The sequence below is a fragment of the Trichechus manatus genome, unplaced genomic scaffold (assembly GCF_000243295.1).
Source record: "Trichechus manatus latirostris isolate Lorelei unplaced genomic scaffold, TriManLat1.0 scaffold00108, whole genome shotgun sequence".
In the NCBI taxonomy this organism is placed as follows: Eukaryota; Metazoa; Chordata; class Mammalia; order Sirenia; family Trichechidae; genus Trichechus; species Trichechus manatus.
Genome location: NW_004444044.1, coordinates 847193 through 870280, shown reverse-complemented (window position 1 = coordinate 870280; position 23088 = coordinate 847193). Strand labels below are relative to the sequence as shown.

Sequence of the window (23088 nt, the reverse complement as noted above, 5' to 3'; positions counted from 1 at the left end):
CCATTATATAAACCCACTTTTTACAAATTCTTAAACTTGCATTTGGTACTGAAAAAGAAGTTGACAGGCACATCTTACTAGCAGAAAGCATATTGGACAAGGAGTTGGAGACCAGTCCCATCTTTATCACATAAGCTTTGGAGTGTAAGTCAAGTAAGTTACTCCATTGCTTCGGATCTTTGTGTTCCAGTTGTAAACTGTGGTGATTGATGAAAATAACCTCAAAGGCCCCTTCTGTGATTCTATGATTCCTTTGAAAATATACTAGAGTCTAAATTTCTCTTTCTTGCAACCCAGAACAATGTCTAGATTATGCATGGATCACTCACCATGATGGCTTGTTTGGAAAAGGGGAGAGGTTGGTGATGCAATATTAGCCAGCACTTAAAAAAATACATATACACAAAAACTGTAATATTTATAAAATTTCACCTCCAAGATCATTGAGGAAATGTATTCTCAATAAAAACCCTGAAATTAATTTCCACTAAAAGTCAGTCGAGACCTTGGGCCAGAAACAACCAGCTAATCAGGATATTTTAGGTTCAAGTTCTGGATCTGCCACTCAGTACTACGTGACTTTGGGAAAATTACTTAATGCCAGTGATTTGGTTTCCTTATCTCAAAACAGAGGCAACAAAACCTTTCTGCCTACCCCCTGAGGTTTTCATAATGATCAAATGGTCAAATTAAAATATTGGATACATTTCAGAGTCATAATTGGCTTCGGAAAGAAAACCTGTGGCCTCTGAATTTTACTGTTTACTTTCTAATATGTTTCATATGATACAGGTTTCTTTATGAATATTCAAGAAGACATCCAAAATTGGCAGTTCCGGTGATTTTAAGAGTGGATGCAGTGTATCAAAATTTATTGGGAAAATGCTGCACATTACAAAACCCGCTGGAATGCTATAGCCATGGGGTAAATGTCTTACTTTCTTTCTTTTTTTTTTTTTAAGCTGTTACAGATACGTAACTAAAAACAGGAAAAATTGCAGTGCCTTGAGTAGTACCATGCTTTTGTAAGATGATTATTCATGTTCTTGCTAACTGCAAGTACTAGACGAGAAACATGATATCCATCTAAACCAAACGCCACATCATCAAACCTCAGTAACTCTCTGGGAGAGACGCTACTTGGTAGATTCTGTGCTTCCTAAGACCTTCTCTGTGTAATATCCTCTTTGAAGGGACTATAGATGCTTGCTCAACACCATGGCTGGTAACATGAAAGCGCAGCCTATTAGAGTGTGAAAAGGTCTACTGGTTTCACCAAGCAGGCCTGGAAACTGCCTTTATCTCATTCCAAAAATCATCCTGTTCAGAGGTAGTAATGTCTGCTGTGTATTTGACATGAAAAAGCAGGTGGCCTCACAAACCTCTGGTCAGAAGTTCAGGCGTCCATAGTTTTCCCTGAGCCAGGATGGTTCTGGCTTGTTATTTTAATCAATGACCTATCTACTTACAGAGGATTGGGGAGATGCAAAGTGGCATCTCTTACCCTGTCAAGGTTCAAACAGGTACACCTAGCATCTGTCTGCTCCCAGAGAGAAGGATAAGTATCACTTACTCTTCTATAGTAAGCACCTTCTCCTACCATCACAGAAGGCCTCCAAAATACTCATGATGATAACAACATCTTACAGGAGCATGGAGTTTCAGACTTTACAAAGCAGCTTCACAAGAGTGTCCTATTTGATCCTTACGACAGCCTGGTAAAATAGACAATGCCAATAATCAACTGTATCTTACAGGTGAGAGTGCTGAGATTCAGAAGGTTTAGGTGACTTGCCCAACATTACATAAGTGGTAAGAACAGGGCTATTAAATCCGGGTCAACTATTTGCAAATCTGATACAATCGGGTGGACTGAATTGGATAACCAATTCTCCTACAAAAGAACTAAGCCTGTAAGGTCACTGGTATCTTCCCAATGGAATTTTATTTTCATGGTTCAAAAATTTCTTGTATTTTCCTTTTGTTCTGAAAGATTTATTTGATTAATTTCAATGTCTATTTGCAGAGTGCTTACTATGTTCACCACTGGTATGTGTTTCTATTAAACCATGACTTGTTAATACTTGTCTATATTTCCATACCTGTACCTATATCTCTATATCTGTATTGCTTATGAAAAAAGGCAATATGTATTAAAAATAACCAACACACACACACACTGACCAATGAAGATTATCAGGGTTGCATCCTTTAACCATACTTATTCAATCTGTATGCTGAGCAAATAATCAGAGAAGCTGGACTATGTGAAGAAGAATGTGGCATCAGGATTAGTAGAAGACTCATTAACAGCCTGCAATATGCAGATGACACAACCTTCCTTGCTGAAAGTGAAGGGGACTTGAAGCACTTACTGATGAAGATCAAAGACTATAGCCTTCAGTATGGATTACACCTCAAACATAAAGAAAAAAAAATCCTCACAACTGGACCAATAAGAGCATCACGATTAATGGAGAAAAGATTGATGTTGTCAAGGATTTCATTATATTGGATCCACAATCAATGTCCATGGAAGCTGCAGTCAGGAAATCAAATGACATATTGCATTGGGCAAATCTGCTGCAAAAGACCTCTTTAAAGTGTTAAAAAGCAAAGATGTCACTTTGAGGACTAAGGTGAGCCTGACCTAAGCCTTGATATTTTCAATCGCCTCATATGCATGCAAAAGCTGGACAATGAATAAGGAAGACAGAAGGATTGATGCCTTGAAATTGTAGTGTTGGTCAAGAATATTGAATATACCATGGACTACCAGATGAAAACAAACAAATTTCTCTTGAAGAAGTACAACCAGAATGCTCCTTGGAAGCGAGGATGACAAGACTTAGTCTCACATACTTTGGACATGCTATCATGAGGGACCAGTCCCAGAAGCAGGCTATCATGCTTGGTAAAGTAAGGGGTCAGTGAAAAAGAGGAAGACCCTCAACAAGATGGATTGACACAGCTGCTGCAACAATAGGTTCAAACATAGCAACGATTGTGTGGCTGGTGCAGCCGGATAGCATTGCCTTATGTCATACATAGGGTTGCTATGGGTCGGAACCAACTCGAGGGCACCTAACAGCAGCAACAACAAAGATCTCTTTCTGGCTTGAAGACTGAATCTTGAATCCCACTTGAAGAATGATTCACCTTATGCATATAAAATATGTCATGTAAACCCACAAATGAGTTGGTTTATATCACGGGAAACTTAATATTATTCCTGCTTTCTCATTTCTTCTTCACAAAGTACATATTGGTTCATCTTTTAGCAAAACATGTTTTTCAAGATTTGCAAACTCACAAGGTAAATAAAGCCTTGGGTTTAGGAAAACAGTAATATTAAACTATCACAGAAGGTAGTTTCGCAATCTTACCTCTGGATACATATTTGCCATCATAGGTAAACACTGATCGTCTTTTTTTTTTTCAGAAAGAGATATTCCAAAGAGTGGTTCAGGAAAGCCATGAGCATGTAAAATATTACTGTGCTTTACATGAGACATTAGGAGAGAGTAACTTCCACAACAGGTACGTTTCAAAGATATTCTCTGTGTTTATGTTTGTTAGTGACTTTTAGTTAACTCCTGATTTTGAGAATTGCTAAGAGTTTAGATCTAACCTTAAAATCTTGGAAGCCAAGGAAAATATCAGTTCAAAATTAACCTAGCTCTCTTTGTCTTGATAAGATAGATGTCTACACAACCTTGGGTGTTTCTACAGTGCTCTCCAGGCCAGTTCGCTGGATGCCACTCAAGGCTCAGAGGCTGTGGATCACAGTAGGCCCTTGCTGCCCCCTGCAATCACACAGGACGCCTCCCTAACACTGTAATCCTGAAAAATTCTGTGATTTTGTGTCAACGCTGTAACAGACACCTAATGTATAGTTCCTTTGTCTGTTTCAAGTCAAGTTCATATGGAAAATCTAGCATTTTCACCACCAAGACAAGAGATAGATCAACATCTTAGTTATTTGCCAGAAGGAACACACTTACTTCTTCATGTGTAGAGCCTGGTAAAGCTCATAGTATTTCAAAGCTTGAGATATCAAAAATCAAAAGCCAATTTTTAGTAATCTTTAGGATCTTAATATTATAGTATATTTAGAAGCAGAGTATTGAGGAAAAGTTCAGTTTGATATAATGCCTCATAATATTGAGCTTAAATTAAATGTCCAGAAAAAATGGGTTCAGAAAAAGTATTCTTGTTTCAGAAGGAATATTTGGCTTATTACTTTTCTATTATGTTGTGCTCAGTTGCTAATGACCTTCTTAAGCATTAGATCTATGGTTCTCAAAATATGGAGTACATTAAAATTACCTGGAGTGCTTATTAAAACACAGATCCCACTTTGAGTTTCTCATTCAGTAGTGCTGGGGTAGACCCTGAGAACTGGCATTTCCGACAAACTCCTGGAGATGCTGATACTGCTAGTCCAGGGATCACACTTTGAGAACCACGGATTAGGTGAACTGTTTCACTGGATGTTGTGAAAACTAAACTCTTCCCCCAACTCCATTACTATAGAATTGCAGTAATTGATTCCAATTCTTTGTCCTCAAATTAAGTTCTGTTACGGTCTTCCTCCTTAAGATCTCTCTCTATCTCAGTTCCCACCACCACTCCCCTAGTTCAGGCAATCTTTTATATGGACTGCTAGAGCACAATTTCTTCTCTCACTTTGCCTTTTCCCTACCTCCAATTCAATCTTTTTACAGAAACCATAATGATTAAAAAAACAATGTAATTCTGACTCTGTAACTAAGCTTTCTCCCTTCCTCTCTCTCCAATCTCCAGCCCCCCCACCCCAACCATGAAAACAAATCCACATCGAATGATTTCCCAAATGCTCCCCTCCCACTTTTTCCCCCCTTCACCTCGCTCATTCCTAGTCATCTGTCAGATCTCACCTTAGATGGCATTTCCTTTCAGAGCCCTGCCTGACCTTTCTGGGATGGGATTCGATGTCATTCTATGTGTGCCTGTAGCCCTCTGTCCTCCTGTCACTACATTCGGTCCTTGTTGATTTCCCCCACTAGGGTGTGAGTCCCATGAGAGTATGGACAGCTTTCTGATCAGGAATACCCAGAAAAATGCTTAACTCTTTGAAGACAATCAATAAAAGTCATAATGGCCTGTGCATATATTTATTTCAGAAGCTGTTTATTCCAAGTCTAATTCACAGCCATCCAAATTAGCTGTCATAGCATCCCTGATAAACAGAACAAAGTTAGATCATGGTGGAGCAGTATGTGAGTTGGGAAGAGAATTCCATGTATCTTTAATAAGCTATTGGGCCATTGGAACAAGGACTAAAAGGATAGAATTAAACTCACTTTAATGCCTTGTTCATCCTAAATCAGAGATAATGCCAGATATTGAGGAATTCTTTATATTCTGTAGAATTTTTTATGTTTGGGCACATAGCCACTATCAGAAGTAAGAGGAAATTATTCTTTCAGGCTCATAGTCCTTTATACTAAGAAAGCCCCACAACTATCTGCTGAAGAGTTGGTTGTGTTCACAAAGAACATGGCAACTGCTGCCTCCAAATGCTGTCCATTGAGTGAGGAACAACAGTTTGCCTGCATTGAGGACTCGGTAAGCATGTCTGTGCCTTTACATTTGCCTCTCCTTGAAAGTTATAGCTCCATCCTCCAGCAATCAGTCTCACTTCCGGGTACACATCTGTGAACTGTCAATGGAGCCTAATGATTATGTCCTCTGGAGAAATTCTCACAGGTCAGCTCATGCCAACTGTCTTTGGTTAGCAACAGGTGTAAGACTGTCACCTCTCTAACACTGAGGATATCAGATTCCCCAGGCCTTTCCTAGGATGGTATCCCAGGACCTATTCCTTAGATTTTTGGGTCAACAAAAGTGATCTTGTTAGCAGCTTCAAAGATAATGCTAATTTTAACCTAGTTCATCTAAATCAAACTTACACAAATTAAATTTACAGACAGAACAGTAGTGTGTTCATTTACAATGAGCAATATCCCTTTCCACTGGCAGGAGTAATTGGGTCTAAGATCTAGGGTACAGTTTTGTTTTGTTTTTTAATTGTTGTAATTATATAGGTAACAAAACATTTGCCATTTCACATGTACAGTTCTGTGATATGAAATATGTTCATCATGTTGTTCAACCATTACCATTCTCAAATTTTTCTGTCATCCTTAACAGATGCTCAGTGTTCCCCTAATAATTCTGTTTCACCTTTCCCCTCTCTCATCTGCCCCTGGTAATCACTAAAGCACTTTGATCTCTATACAACTATCCTACTCTAGATATTTCATGTAAGTGGGATCATACAATATTTATCCTTTTGTGACTGATTTCACTCAGCATGATGTTTTGAAGCTTCATCCATGTTGTAGTGTGTATTAGAACTTCACTTCTCTCTATGGCTGAGTAATATTAAATTATGTGTATGTACCATGTTTTGTTTATCCATTCATCCACTTACGGATTATTTAGGCTGTTTCCATCTTTGGCTATTGTGAATAATGCAGCAATGAACATTGGTGTACAAGTATCTGTATGCCTTCTAGAGTACACTTTTTCCTCATTCAGAATGTTTGGGAAACTCAATTAGGATGTGGGTATTAGTGCACATGGAGTCAGAAGAAGGACATGGATGGTATCAAGCGATATTTCTTCCAGGCTATAGTGAGGCATGAAAAATTATTCCTCCCTCACAGTGGAGAACATCTCTCCAGGAACCAGGATGTTCAAGTCTCTGAGATCTAGTATTTCTCTCTCATAAACAAAAATCCAAACTCCTTGCCATTGAGTTGATTCTGACTCGCCCCATGTGTTATAGAATAGAACTGCTCTATAGTTTTTTTTTTGGCTGTAATCTTTACAGAAGCAAATTACCAGAACTTTCTTCCATGGTACTGCTTGGTGTGTTTGAACCGCCAGCTTTTAGATTAGTATTTGAGTGCAAATTGTTTGTGCCACCCAGGGACCTATTATTTCTCTCTTAAGCAGTTATTATTTTAACATTACTGAATTCTGATTCAGTTACAGCCTTTCTCTGCCCTATGTTCTTGGTAGAGCATCTCTTTATGCTAACTTGATCTTTCTTCTGATAAAATATAATTGTTTAGGTTGCAGATTTAAAAGTTTTTATTACTCTAGCCCCGCTTTCCTTTTATTTTATTACTAACTTTTATCATATAGTCATGCCTTCTTTGGGGAACACTTCTGATTAGACTTGTATATTCCCAAAGCCTTGTTTACAGGCAATCTCTTCAGCTACTTCTGAAATGGATAAACTCTTACATTAAATGTGGATGTTCACTGGTCTCAATTACTTCATCCCATATACATTAGTGACAGGGAATTTGGGTAGTCTTTGTACTCAGACAGGCATACAGGCAGGCTTGTCGACAACATCAGAAAAAGTATCAGTGTCCAGGACACCAAGCTGGGAGCAAAGCAATGTCCCAGTTCTAGAAGGGGACAAGGATATGAAAGAGGTAACTAAAATTGGAACCATGAATTCTTTCATCATTTGTTTATCCATTTTTTATTCATTAAACAAATATACATAGAGCATCTGTCATGTGTCTAGTTCTGTGGTGGTTACAGATGTCCAGTTATAAAAATAGAAGCAAATTGGATTTGAGCTTATTAAGTAAGAATCATTAGTCTTATGTCTGAGGTAAATTTGTAGTAATGTTGCCTTGAGGCTTTGGTGGAGCATAAGAAACTCTTGCTTCAAGTCACCTCTAGTCTAGTACTGGGCTGGGGAGGAACCTGGGGTGGGATCCAAGTGAACTCAAAGTGAAGATGACTTGCAAGAGGGAGTACAAGGCTGGAACCAAGCTGCACCTGGCACTCCTGCTTTTTCCCAAACATTGAAATCCAGACAGAACTAGCAGAATCTAGGATCTGAGAATACTTAAATATAATCTTATTTTTCTATCGGGGGGTTGGGGGGAAGACCATAAACCTTACGGCACTTATTGTAATTCTTTTCTGGGAAAGGCGAAGCTAATTCTTGGAGCTTTATGCAGAAGACATGAGGCTGAGCCTATCAATACTGGTGTAGGTCACTGCTGTGGTGACTCCTATGCCTTCAGAAAGCCATGCTTTGATGATCTGCCAGCTGATGAAACTTATGTTTCTCCGTCTGTACCCTGTGACCAAATCATCAGCCTTAACGAGGACTTGTGCAAAGCTCAGGAGGAGCAACTCCAAACTGAAAAGCAAAAGTAAGGATGTTTGTTTACTTTGTTCTTTACACTAACAGTGGGGCAGGTATAAAGAACTTTAAACTGGGCACAGATATAAGTACTGCATAATGAACGGAGCACCTAAATGTTAGGTTGGAGGTCAAGTGGAATTTATAATATTCTGCAGTTTTGCAATTGTCGTTATCGTGATTTCTACGCCAATTTTATCACTGTTAATGATATTGAAGAACATTGATCAGAAAATATTGACAGGGAAATACATTATCTATTGTATTTTTCCTAAAATGTGAACTATGGAACATTTGTGTTAGAAAGTATTCCATGCAAAAAGGGTTCTGTGATTAAATGAGTTTAGGAATACTGTATTTCCTTTTTGCTCTTAGAAATTCGCACCTTACATTAACAATGCAAGTCAGAGAGTCCTGCCTGGTAACCTGTTTAGCTTGTTCTAACCCAGACTCATTGGGGTCACAGAACATACTAAGATTCTGCAGGATGAGCACGCTTGGACCCGACTTTGGAAACTTTCCATTAGAGTGATGTTTATCAGTTCATAGTATATAATTACTTTTCCTACCACTTCCACCACCGTTACTAGGAGTACCTGTTTTATCTGTTTGGAAAACTAGTTTTTGAGTGATTAGTAGAGGGTGCCAGCTGGGTGATAATGTAATGTCTGTGAGGTCAACTTCTTGAATCATTGATTTCTTTCTCTCCTTTTTCTGTAATAGTTTTCTGTACCAGAAAGGCATTTGTAGTAACTTCTCAGAATATAAGAAAACAGGATATCACCATAAATTCACAATGTAGGAAGTAAACATTTAGTACCATATATATCTTTTCTATGAAGATACAAAATTAAAAAATCCTGAAAATGGAAAGCAACTCAGATATTATCAATTTTCCCTACCCCAAGGTTAGGAAATACTTCGAAAACACGCTGTACCTATGTCTGTGCAGTTTATTCATGAATATTTCCATTGATGAGAAGACCATTTGCTTGAAGCAGCCTGTTTTATCTTTAGATATGTTTAATTATTACAAAACTCTTTTTTTGGGGGGAAGGAATAAGTAGAAATCTGTTTCCTTGTCACTTCCAACCATAAATGGTAATTTTTACTTCTGAAGCTATAGAATACCTTACAGATATTCTGTGTTGTTGAGTAAGGATGGATCCCTATTCTTTGGATATCAGCTGAGGGTGAGGTGGGGTTGTCACACTTTTAGTATGAAGGTAGATCTCCACGAGGAAGATAAAAGGAATGAAGCACAATGTTTCCAAGCTTATATATGACCATGGCAATATGTATATATATACATACACACACACATATACGAATGAAGTATACATAAATATACATGACATATAGAGAGCCCTGGTGGTGCAGTGGTTAAAAGTGCTTGACTGCTAACTGAAAGGTCGGTGGTTCAAACCCATTAGCCACTCCACAAGAGAAAGATGTGGCAGTCTGCTCCCGTAAAGACTTACAGCCTTGGAAACCCTATGGGGCAGGTCTATGCTGTCCTATAGGGTTTCTGTGAGTTGAAATTGACTCGATATCAGTGGGTTTGGTTTTTTTCGGATGTGATATATACATATATAACGTATTAAAACATAACTTAGAAAATTAGGTAAATATAAGTTATTACTTTACAAAGTCCTATTCTGAGTTGGTTGCTGTTACTGATAGTGAAGTCTATTGGTCAGAAATGTTGCCTGTAGAGCATATTCTCTTTAAATTTGAGTAGGGCTTCCCAACATTGCTCTATGTAGGGTTTTTGGATAAACTCAGCAATAGAATTCACTCTAGGGCTCGTTTCTACTCCTGCTTTCACAGCATCTATTTGAATACTTAGTCATTCCACTATGTTGCCCACCCTCTTGCTCTCCTGCTACTGTTGTCTGTTATCACATAGTTTCCTTCATCCTTTACTCATATGATATGTCAGGTAGCTTTTGCTGCATAACAAATCACACCAAACTGTAGTGGTTTTAAACATCAATTTATTATTGCTAAGTGTCTGCAGGTTGATTGGATGAGTCTTCTGACCTAGGCTAGCCTCAGCCATTCTCAGCTGGGCTTGCTCCCAGATCTGTGGTCAGCTGCAAAGTTAGCTGGGAGCTGGCTGGCCTAGGATGGTCTCACTAGGATGGCTTGCCTCTGCTGCATGTGGTCTTCTTTCTTGCAGTAGACTAACTCATGCTTTCTCATTTGATAGCTGGGAGAAAGGGGTAGTGTGGAGGGGACTAAGGTCAGAAATGTGCCATGTCCCATCCAAGGCACAACAATTGGTCTCTATTCAACTAGAGCAACAGGAGAAGGAGGGTCAGGAATAGGAGGAGAATATGGAATGTGTGGCTAATTGCCTCCATGAACAACTGCCTTCTTTGCCATGAGGCCAGAAGAGCTAGATGGTGCCTGGCTACCATTACTGAACATTTTGATCAAAGATTCTATAGAAGAATCCTGACCAAAAGGGGAAAAATGTAGAACAGAATTTCAAATTCTCATGGACTCCAGACTTTCTAGAGCCATGGAAGCTGGATGGATCCCTGAAACTATTGCCCTGAGATAATCTTTAAATCTTAAGCCAAAATATCCCCTGAAGTCTTCTTAAAACCAAACAGTAGTCTAGTTTAGCTACTAAAACATGTCTTCCTTGAACATTATGCTCTTTTAAAAGCTACCTACATGGGATTAAAGTGACAACAGCAACTTGAAAGATTAGAGAGGAACCTTAGTGGGTAGTGAGTTTATGTTAATGAGGGAGGACCACCTCAGAAAAGGAGGGTGAGAAAGAAATGCACAACTCAAAGAACGTAATCAGTGTCACTGAATCGTATATGTAGAAATGGTTGAATTGGTGTATATTCTAAACAACAACAACAAAAAGAAAGAAATATACCATGTCCATTCTGCTATAAAGTAGACCATAAGTTCAGACTGAAGAGGTGTGGACATAAATGTCACCTCTTGACAGGAGTTAGAAAGTCACATTGTAAAGGACATGGATACAGAGAAAGTTACACAATTGGAGCCATTTTTTCAATGAATCTGTCACATGTGAATCATTAATACAGATGTTGACACTGCAGAACATGATGGCAAGATAAAGGTGGAAAGGGAGGCAATGATCCCATACAGAAATAAAAAAAAATGAACGAGCATGACCAGGATTCCCAGATGTGGCAGAAACAAATGGGGATGGGGGTGGTAAAGTTTGGTAACATGTACTTCAAAGGAGCTATGGCTTTTTAAAACTATTACTATTTTTCATTGTAAAAATGTAGGTAACACAACAATTGCCAATTTACCATTTTTCACTTGTACAATTCAATGAATCTGATTACCTCAATCATGTTGTACAACCATCACCAACATCCATTGCCATATTTTCCATCACCAAAACCAGAAAACTCAATACTAGCTGAACAAAAACTCCCCTCTTTCCCCTTCCCTCCCACCCCTGGTAACCACTGTTAACCTCTGATCTCTATACATTTGCCTATTCTAAGTGTTCATGTTAGTTAAATCATATAATACTTGTCCTTTTGTGATGAAGCTATGGCTTTTAAAAGAGGAAGAAGGAGAGGTATGTTGGAAGCAGTAAAAGGAAACAAGGTGCTAAGGTTAAGTGGTGTTCGGGTAGAAATAGCCTACTCTTGAGAGGTCTTGGGGGAAACTGTGTCCTCAGCGGAGCCTCACGTTTTACATACAGGAAGAAGAGAAGTTCAGAGAAGCAGTTGTGGATCTAGGGGAGTTTTCTGATGAGAAAGCCATGTGTTACCAAGGAGATAGAGGAAGAGTTAGGGAGGGCAGGGACAGGAGGCAATGGGTCCTGTTAGTGATATAGAGAGCATCAGTCCGATGATAGATGGTCTGGGAGACTTACATTTCTGTGACTGAGGGGAACAAGGCACGATGAGCTTGGCCCTGGAAATAGCACATCCAGCACACACAATGTTTGTGCAGCTGGTCTTGCTCTTGGCTACCAAGAGTACTAAGTGAATAAGATCTCACAAGAGGCTGGCATTTCCCCTAATTCTTCCTATCCCACCCACATTGACTGAATGGAATACTTATTACAGCGAAACCTGTGAGAGCCAGAACTCGATGGGATGACCTTGTTTTTCTGGGTCTTGTAAGTTTTCCACCTGTGATAGGGTGTAGTCTTACCACTTTTCTATCACTTGTTTTAGTGAAAAGTATTTCAGTTCTTCTCTGATAGGTTTCCATTTTACACCGGTTCCAGCTTTCACAGGTTTTACTGTATCAGAATTTAGAAAAGAAGCTACTTGTTTGCTGCTACAGAGAAAGCTTCTTAGTGGTATCAATCATCCATCCCTCCACTTCTACCTAACTTCTGAGCCTACAGCCAAGATGTTCCCATGGCTCAGGCATTCTCCCTTGGGATGAATTTGGCTGGTGATGGATATGATGTTGGAGGTGACTATTCTAGGAAAAGCCGAAGGGTGAAATTCAGTCTTCCCTAAACAAGGAGGGTGCACCCGAGGACATTCCATCTCCTGAGAATGGGGCAGTTTCCTTACAGTCACCGCCCACCCTTCCTGCCCTCCTCACATACACCTGCTCTTGTCCTTAAGAGAAAGCAGAGCCCAGTGCTCATTGTTCCTCACCCCCAAGATCATCAGAAGTGGGGTGTATTTCTTATTAGTTTATTTGTGCCAAGATTTGCTCTTTCAAAGCAGGATCTAAATAATATTAGCCCAGCAATGCTATCTTGTCAAGGGTGTCAAAGTTTTTGTAGCCCTAGAAAAGAACACATTCTTGTGGTCAGCAAGTACAAGGTTGTTACTTTTTCTGTATCATCACAGTACTTGCAATTCATAAACCAGCTGAGGCTAAGTTCTTTCTTCTTTCCTAAGGTAAGCAGATCATGAATTTTCCAATAATCACCCAAAGACCATTCCAACATTTATTTCATCATTCTTTCTTTAGCCTGGGTCTGATATGAAGAGAAGCCCATTTCACCTCCAGAGGACAGGCTTTATTTTCTCTTGAGAAATTTCCCTGGGCATAGTCAGACACCATGTTGAACACTGTATGTATGCCGTGTCATTAAATCCTCACAAAAATTTATGAGGTGGCTACTATTATCAACCCCACTTTAATTATGAGGAAACTGAGGCTGAAAGAACAAATGAATCTGCTGTAGGGTCATCCAGCAGGTACATAGGACATTAAGCTGGGATTTGAACCCAAGCTGTCTGCCTCAAAGTGTATATACTTAACTACCAACATCTGGCAGTTGGTATGCCCCAAATCAAGGGGTTATAATACTGAGCTCAATGACTTTTTAAAAATGAAGCTCTTCATGTAAGCGCTAGAAAATGGAGAGTGGGAACTATTAGGAAGCAGCCCTGTTCCACTAAGTTCATTATGTTCTCTGTACAGAGAAAGCCACAGCATAGAGACAGTTAATGGGCAGTTTTCTGGAAGGTCCTGGGGAGGTTCCAGGCCAGGCTAGAGAAAAGGCTTCAACTTCTCTTGACTAGTGGTAAGAGCTCTCTCCATGGCATCTACCCCTGGCTGACCATCACTGCACAAATCTACAGGGAAATTAAAAAAAAAAAAAAATCAAGTGGAGGAGAAAGAAAAAATTCATCAGGGTAATAAAGTAGAAGCTGAGGTCATGGAATAAAATTTAAGTGTAAGATAGAGAAAATAAAAAGGAAATAGAAGTTCAAATAAAAAAATCAAAATCCAATTAAGAAAAATGTTGAGTTGAAATGTAAAATAGTATGTAGAGTAGAATGTGCTTTAAATGAAATAATTGATAAATATTTAATGGGAATAAAAGATGAAAAGACTAATGCCATAACAAACTGATGGTATTTACGATTAAAAACAGGATTTAAGATTTAAAAAGATAAATTAAAAATCTAAAAAGAAAAAGAGTAGAAGGAATTAGGGGAAATGTTTTTAAATCAAAGCTGTAAGTTTGGTAATTAGCGAGATCAGGGTGAAGGAGGGAGGAAGAGAGAAATAAATTGGATGCGAGCAGATGAAGGTCTGTAACAGAGTCGGTTGGAGTTCCAGCTTCCACGTGGTAGAGAGTCCCTGGTTGTAGAAGTGGCAGCTTTTACGTCTGGGGTGCCAGGGAGAGGCGACGGGACATGCTGATAACACCTGTTCCCACAGCTTCGGCTTTCTGATGATGGGAGACTTTTTTTTTTTTTTTCCTTGCCTGTACCCGTATGTTGGGGGCGTTTCTCCTTGTTTAACTAAACAGCCCTGGCTGATCTTCTGGAAATTCTGCGTCGTGCTCGTCTTCCCTCTACTGGTCCCTCTGGGGAAGCGCATCCAGAAACCAGCTGAGCAAGCAGCGGAAGAGAAAGCACAGGGGTTCAGGAGGACTGAGGCATAGGCTGACAGAGGAGGAGGGACTTGCAGAGATGAGACTAGAGGGGCTGGGAGGGACCAAGTCACCAAAGGCACTTGGGGTCTCGCAGTTTACAAGTGAGAAAAAAAAAAAGAGTACGGATGAGGGAGACTTCCTGCCTCTTCCTTTAGGTTTCCGTGTTATTGTTGAATGTGCAACAGTAGTCCTCAGGGAAATCGAAAAGATGCTCAGCAATTATTTGCTGAATAACTAAATGAACGGCTAGAGGAAAAGCTGTGAGGATGTATTATTTATTCTGAGGGTCAGGTAGTAGGAAGACCATGGGTGGAAGCAACTGATAATTTGAAATAGAAGAAAGTAGTCCTATTATTATTATTATTCATTATTATCTCTCCTGCTATTTATTAAGTGCCTTCTTTGTGCCAGGTACTATACTCAGCCCATTAATATATTAGCTTTATTCCTCACAAAAACCTTGCAATGTAGGTATTCAAATTTTCTTTTTTACAGATAAGGGTCAGAGAGAGGTTGAGTATGTCACCCATTGTAACACAAACTAGTGAGTAGAGGACCTAATTTAAACCAGGCTTGACTTTTAAGTTTATGCCTTTTTCATGCTATTAGAGGGTGACTTGATTTAGCATGGACTAGGAGGAAAGCTTTTCCCCTCTTTACACCAGCCTCAGCTTCTTGTAGTGCTGAATCCCCTACCCCAGACCTTGGAAACCACAAACAAGTGTTTGGAAACAGGGTAATCACACTGTTTAGGCCTGAATCAGAGCAAGGTCTGTGATATGAGTTTCCCGAAGGTACTCATGGAGGTTAGTTTTTGTAATCTGGGATTTAAGCTAGTCTGTGTTTTTATGGGTTGGCCAGTAAATTTCAGCATCACGAGCAATACTGTTTTTGTAGAAAAATATATTCTGAGAGAAAATCCATCAAATTCCAATGGGAAATAGCCTGTATTTCTTACTTTGAATAATTACTTTATTAAAATCTGACAACTATTAGTCATAGGTAGTATAAACTGATTTGAGCATATATCCTGACCATATAGATTTGAGTAATACAGAGACACACATAAGCACAGTGTTTTCTTTCAGGTGGGACCAAGTTTAGGTCTAATTTGGAATGAAGAATCAATATGTATAGAACAATTTGGTAGAAAAGACAACTCTTATACTATTCTATTTCTTTAAAAATATTTATTTTACTACTAATGCAACACAATGATTGCAGAAATTTTAAAAAATACAGAAGAGTAGCGAGAAGAAAACTATAATCATTGTATTCTAACAGTACAGAGATAGCTATTGTTTTTTCACTTATACCGTTATAAATATGTGTATTTTTGTTGTTAGATGCCATTGATTTGGCTCCAATTCAGGGCAACCAACGTGCACAACGGAACGAAGCACTGTCAGGTCCTGCGCCATCCCCCAGGTTGGTTGCAGATCAGACACCGTTCCGTTGTGAACTGTAAGGTTTTCATTGGCTAATTTTTTGGAAGTAAATTGCCAGTTCTTTCTTTTTCAGTCTGTCTTAGTTTGGAAGCTCTACTGAAACCTGTTCAGCAATGTAACAACACACAAGCCTCCACTGCTAGATAAAAACCAAAAAACCAAACCCGTTGCTGTCAAGTCGACTCCAAGTGACCCTATAGGACAGAGTAGAACTGCCCCATAGGGTTTCCAAGGAGCGCCTGGTGGATTTGAACTGCTGACATTTTGGTTAGCAGCTGAACTCTTAACCACTACGCCACCAGGGTTTCCGCTGGTAGAAAGGTGGAGGCTATATATGAGGTCATATGCATACGAACACACTCCCACAATTCCCCACTGCCCACCAGTCTATGGTGAGGTTTTGCAGGCCCTTGCTATTACCTAGTTATACACAATTTCAGCTCTAGCAATTATTCCCAGAATCCTCTGCATGAAGTTACGACACTCCCCTCACCTCACCACCCCCAGGAGTTCTCCAGTCACCGCTCTCCCTGGCACCATGACTGCACCACCACTGGGAATCCTCATGTCCTCCAGTCACTGCTGTCTCCTGCGCAGCTGCAGACTGAATCCCTCGAAATGGCAAAGCTACTTTATGCTTTGCTGGGAGGCAGACAGAATACCTCCGCCGGAATTATGCACTTTTAGAGGAACTCCTGGCAGACTTGCTTGTGTTGTAATGGTTTGCAGAACCTGAATGACAGTGCTCTTCCAGTACGTTTTCAGAGAGTTACCCTGATCTTTGTTTATGACTCAGAAATAAGTCTATTGGAGGCCAGGCTGGGGAATCACAGAATGACCGTGTCTTCCATTAACCAAACTTTTCTTACTGGATGGAAGTCCTTGTGCCTGGCTTCGTATCTCAGGATGAGCTCTCACAAGTAGATCCCAATCCTCATGCCTTCTGGGAGGGAAACTCACCCTACCAGTTTGCTAGATATGCCCAGACTTATATTATTCTTAAAGAACCCAGAACTCCTCTTACAAATGCAAAATGTAGATAACATAGGTTTTGTTTTTTTTTTTTTTTGGAGATAACAGACAGCATTACATGGGATAACAAATAAACAATTATTAGCACATTGCCTGGAACATAGTGACTACTCAATATACTCAATAGATGTTGGCTTTCCATCTCTATATCTATATAGATATATATATACATATATATAGTGGTTTTTTGTCTTGTCTTTTTATATAAGCGATGTCATACAATATTTGTCCTTTTGTGATTGGTTTATTTCACTCAGCATAGAGATTTTTAAAAAATTATAATGTAAACAGTTTTGTTGCTATTTATTCTTCAAAACAGTCTTTTAATGGCTCTGTATTATTCACTATATGGGTACCATGATGAATTTAACCATTCTCTATTGTTAGACATGAAGATTGTTACAATGTTACAATGAAAACCTTTGTATACAAGTATTTGTCCCATATCTGATCTTTCCTCAGGATAGATTCCTAGGACTTGGAATAGGGGGCAAACATAGAGTTAGTTAAAATTTCCTATATTCCTGTGGCTCTGTTGTGTTGGTACTCAGAGGGAGCATCAGAAATACTCTTCTCACACCAGCCTCATCAATGTGGTAGTTACTAAAACAAACAAACAAAAACCTGACTTTTGTTTCCCTATTACTTTTAGCCATGCTGTTGTTTCAATTTTTCTATCCTCATGGAAGATTTTGGCAAGGGATGAGGGATTGGGAGAGGGGGTGGAGAGTGGAGGGAGGTGGAGCTGAAATGGGAAGTTCAGAAGAAGCATGTCCAATGGGCCACCACATTAGCCTGGAAGTCTTCTTTTATTGGTTAGATCAGGGATGACAAGCCATCCACCCAAGGCTATTTTTGTAGGGCCTGTGGGTACCCCTGGGGTAGGCTAGTCCTGGGAGCCGCAGAGACCAAGCTAGGAGCGTTTATTCCACCCTTGTTCTGCCTACCACTCCCACAGCCTACCTCCCCTGCACTGGTGCCATATACATGTTGGGGACTCAGATGTTGGCGACTGCCTGGCAGCAAAGGGTGGCATTTCAGTCTGGGAATCAGTGATTCAGTGAATCGCCATGCCTCCATTCTGTCAACTGCCCAAGTAGAGACACCTGGATGAAGAGAAGGGAGCCTTGGGGTGAGTGTCACAGGGACAGGAGTGAAACTGACCAGAGTGCTCCTGTCACCCCTCCTCCCTCTCTGCTGGCTTGGCAGGCCCCTTCCCCACTGGCTGGTCCCCTTTCATCTTTATCTGGAGAAAAGCCTCCAGCTGATGGCAACTGAAGGAAAACTGTACCCACCACCTGGTGTGGCCCACCCCAAACAAACAGAGTGGGGTGAGGTGGGTCGGGGGGTTTCTGTAATGTAATATAAATACCTACATAATATCATCTTTGTCAGTAAATCCTAAAGCATTTACTATATGGTCCTTTACAGAAAGTTTTTGGACTCCTGGGTTAAATTGTAATTGTAATAGCTACTTAGAGCTCTGAGAGATTTTCTTTTATACCCATTTAAGGCACAAATAAGACCACTAGGTATTATCAAAGTGAGTTTCAAATGGATATGCAAAGACTTTTAGCTCGTTTGGGGTAAGCAGTAGAATATCAATTAATGTACATTTCTCTACGCTTTATTCCTTATTTTCTTTGTAGTTAATTTTTTTTTTTTTTTTTTTTTTGGTCTAAAATAGTAATACGGGTCCCTGGGTAGCACAACTGGTTAAGTGCTCAACTATTAGCTGAAAGGTTGAGGTTCAAACCCAGCCAGAGTTGCCTCAGAAGACAGGCCTGGTGATCTACCTCCAAAAGATCACAGCCTTGAAAACCCTATGGAGCAGTTTTATCTTGCACACATGGGGTTGCCAGGAGTTGGAATCTACTTGTTGGCAACTAACGACAGCAACAACAATAACAACAACAAAAACAGTAAAAAAAAGAGGAAAATGGATGATTATTTATTGAATAGGGAGACAGAAACCAGGTTACAATTTTCAATGTTCAAAGTGGTTGAAACAAGGCTGTTTATCTAGTTGTGGAAAAACATATACTATGAGGGAGAATCTGAGCTGAATGTCAAGCCATGTGGTTTCAAATTAGTTTATTGGTTTTATCATTGATAACATGAGGGGCCCTCAATTTCCAAGTCTGTTATATGCCCAATGTTTATTAAGAGATTAGTTGTTCAGAATTCATAATAAAATATTGTAGACACAACCATTTAATTTACTATAGAGTATATTTAGTCTTCATATACAACGAAAAGTTTAGAAAACAACAATGTTTACTAGTAATTACATAAAGAGAATTAAATTTAATGATATAATTATATTACAGAGATGTACTTGAAGAAAAGTATGTTTAATAAAGCATGAAGAGGACAGGGAGATTTGTGAACTATGAAGACTTCAGGGCATTTTTGGAGCCTTCAAACTTAAGAGTGGAAGTGATGAAAAGGCATGCATGGGTGGTGTGCAGCTCCAGGGAATAAGGCACATTTATAACTTGGCCTTCTAGAACTCTGAGAGTGCTTCCTGTTTTCTGATTCAGGCTACTCAGCAACCTTGTGAAGCAGAATCCCCGTGCAGCAGAGACACAGCTCCAATCAATCGTCAGAGATTTCGCTTACCTGGTGGAGATGTGCTGCCAAGTAGAGAAAAGTGAAATGTGTTTTCAAGGAAAGGTATTCCTGTTAGGACTCATAGGATTTATTAAAGTAAAAAAAAAAAAAAAAATTGAGGAATGCTACTGCAAAGAAAACCCTTTCCCCATCCCAATCATGAGTGGATTAGGAGAAAAATCACAGTTTAGATGGATGGAAGTAATTGAATATATTTGGGTTTAGGGTGTGTGACTATTTATGTTATCTGAGGAAATTAGGAGTCTTAGACATGAATGGAAGCGAATACAAGCATCATAATGCCAGTTGCATTGGGGATGCTTTGGTTGGAGGAAGAAGGATGAATTGAAGACATTTGGTAATTTTAGAGAAATAATGTACTTGGAAAGTTTAGAGAAATTTTTAAAGAAATAATAAAGACCTGTCCGGGAAAACTGAAGTTTTGTCCTAGAAATTTCTGGGGGCACAAGCAGGAAAGAGTCACCAAATGTAGTTTGGGGTGGTGTTATTATTTCTTAGGGCTGTCATAACAAATTACCAAACGCTGGGAGTTTGAAACAACAGAAGTTCATTCTCTCACAGTTCTGGAGGCTAGAAGTCTGAAATTAAGGTGTTGGCAGGGTCACACTCTCTCTGAAGGCTCTAGAAGAGAATTCTTCTTAGCCCTCTTCCTAGCTTCTGGTAGTTGTTGGCAATCATTGGCTTCTTTTGGCTTGTAGATGCACCACTCCAATATCTGCCTCCATCATCACATGGCATTCTCCTGCGTGTGCCCAAATTTCTCTCTTTGTATAAGGGTAGTGGTCGTTGGAGTAGGTTCCATCCTAATCCAGTATGATCTCATCTTAACTTGATTACATCTGCAAAGACCCTATTTCCAATTAAGGTCTCACTCACAAATACTGGGATTAGAACTTGAACATTATCTTTTTTTTGGGTACAGAATTCAACCATAACAAGGGATTAACTAGAGAACCAGATAAATACGGTCTCATTGGTCAGAGGATCATGAGAAGAGGAGCTGAAGAATAGAGAAAGGAAAGAGCACAGACACAGACCAGGAAAGGGTGTCTGCCTGGGCGGACATGCCAAACTGATGACCTGGAGACTAGTTTTGTAATTAATCTAATTCGGTATAATTAACAAGGAAATGATTTTTTTCATACACTGTTAAAGTAGTTTGTGAGACTTAAGTGGCTGCGAATATCATGGTAGGATGGCACAGAAAATTCATGAAAATTCACTGAGAGGAATCAATGCAGGGGCATGGGCTGCTCTCTCAAAGACGACTTGAAGGGAAGAAAATGATACAGTAGGTGTTCGTGTCTGAGGAGAGTAATGCAAGTGTGTGGTTAAAAAATCAAGCATGCTTTGGCAAAACTGACTGAGGCTGGTGAGGGCTGGGATTAAGTTTAATATGGCCCTGGGAAATGTTTTCACAGGTAATAATTTTCATGATTGCCTGAATTACTTGCAGTGTCTCCTTTCCACCTATTCAGCTAAACTGTACATGTGCTTGTGTTAAAAGCCATATATCTATAGTCCAGTCAGAGGTTGGCAAAATTCAGTCCTAAATCTGGCCCTACCCCCTCTTTGTGTAAATAATTGGCACACTGGCACGCCAATTTACTTACGTATTGTCTTTGGCTGTTTTCTGGCTACAGCATTAAAATTGCATAATCGCAGAATTGAGTAGTTCTGACAAAGCTGCAAAAATTAAATATCTGTCCCTTGACTAGCTAATACATGAAATGACAATACTCACACGTACTAGAGTTCATTTTTAAATTATAAAGCCTTTTCACCAAAAGGCTTTTTGTAAAGCATTTATAAAATGTTTTCCCACCTGATTAATAACTTCATGGAGTCCCTGGCTGGTGCAAACAGTAACACGCTTCACTGCTAATCAAAAGGTTGGAGGTTCAAGTCTTCAAGTCCACTCAGAGACATCTTGGAAGAAAGTCCTGGTGACTTACTTCCAAAAAATCAGCCTTTGAAAACCCTATGGAGCACAGTCCTACTCTAACACACATGGGGTTGCCATGAGTCAGAATCAACTCCACAACAACTGTTTTTCTTTCTAACAACTCCGTATCCATACAGATAAACACTTCTGTTGGATGGCCTTGTACCTGCAAATTCCCAAGGAAGTTTTCTTAAGGCATTCTTGCTCTTGATTATGAATAATTCTTGCTTGAACTATTTTATCAATAGCATTATAGGAAGATGTGTTTTTTTCTACACGTTTTGCCCAACAGCAATCTTCAACTGAATGGTTGAAAAGCCCCAACTATTTGTTCCTTTTTCTCCTTGTATAATTATTCTAATACAGTGATTCTTAAATTTAATGTTCATCAGAATTACCTGGAAAGATTGTTAGAACAAAAATTAGTGTGTTTCACCCTTAGTTTCTGGTTCAGTAGATCTGGGGTGAGGCCTGATAATCTGCATTTCTAACAAGTTCCCAGATAACGCTAATACTACTGGTTTAGTGACCGCACTTTAAGGACCACTGACCTAAGGTGAAGGTGGTTGTTGTTGTTATTAGGTGCTGTCGAGTCGGGTCTGATTCATAGTGACCCTATGTAGAGCAGAACACAACACTGCCCGGTCCTGTGACATCCTCACAGTTGTTGCTATGTTTCAGCTATCTTGTTGAGGGTCTTCTTCTTTTTTGCTGACCCTCTACTTTACCAAGCATGATGTCCTTCTCCAGGGACTGATCCTTTCTGATAGCATGTTCAAAGTACATGAGAGGAAAGTCTCCTATCCTCATTTCTAAGGAGAATTCTGACTGTACTTCTTCCAGGACAGATGTGTTCATTCTTCTGGCAGTCCATGGTATATTCAATATTTTCAACAACACTATAATCAAAGACATCAGTTCTTCTTTGATCTTCCTTATTCATTGTCCAGCTTTTCCATGCATATGAGGTGACTGAAAATACTATGGCTTGAGTCAGGTGCACCTTAGTCCTCAAAGTGGCATCCTTGCTTTTTAACACTTCAAAGAGGTCTCTTGCAGCAAATTTGCCCAATGCAATACGTCATTTGATTTCTTGACTGCGGCTTCCATGAGTGTTGATCGTGGATCCAAGAAAAATGAAATCTTTGACAACTTCAATCTTTTCTCCATTTGTCATGATGTTGCTTATTGGTCCAGTTGTGAGAATTTTTGTTTTCTTTATGTTGAGGTACAATCGATACTGCAGGCTATAGGCTTTGATCTTCATCAGTAAGTTCTTCAAGTCCTCTTCGCTTTCAGCAAGCAAAGTTTGTCATCTACATATTGAAAGTTGTTAATGAGTCTTCCTCTGATCCTGATGCCCTGTTCTTCATATAGTCCAGCTTCCTGGATTATTTGCTTAGCATACAGACTGAATAAGTATGGTGAAAGG

At 39.5% G+C, this 23088-nt stretch overlaps 2 protein-coding genes across 2 annotated transcripts in view; one reads left to right on the top strand and one right to left on the bottom strand.

Annotated features, from left to right (window-relative positions):
• LOC101347696 (alpha-fetoprotein-like) overlaps positions 1-21386 on the top strand; it is a 54886-nt gene extending 33500 nt beyond the window's left edge. The window contains exons 9-14 of the mRNA XM_023737812.1: positions 793-925; positions 3443-3540; positions 5472-5610; positions 8008-8234; positions 19621-19753; positions 21219-21386. Coding sequence (XP_023593580.1) covers positions 793-925; positions 3443-3540; positions 5472-5610; positions 8008-8234; positions 19621-19753; positions 21219-21386 — 898 coding nt within the window. The remainder of the gene's footprint in view (positions 1-792; positions 926-3442; positions 3541-5471; positions 5611-8007; positions 8235-19620; positions 19754-21218) is intronic.
• A 542-nt stretch (positions 21387-21928) lies between these two features.
• RASSF6 (Ras association domain family member 6) overlaps positions 21929-23088 on the bottom strand; it is a 43619-nt gene continuing 42459 nt past the window's right edge. Inside the window, exon 6 of the mRNA XM_023737811.1 lies at positions 21929-22054. Within this exon, the coding sequence (XP_023593579.1) occupies positions 21929-22054 (126 nt within the window). The remainder of the gene's footprint in view (positions 22055-23088) is intronic.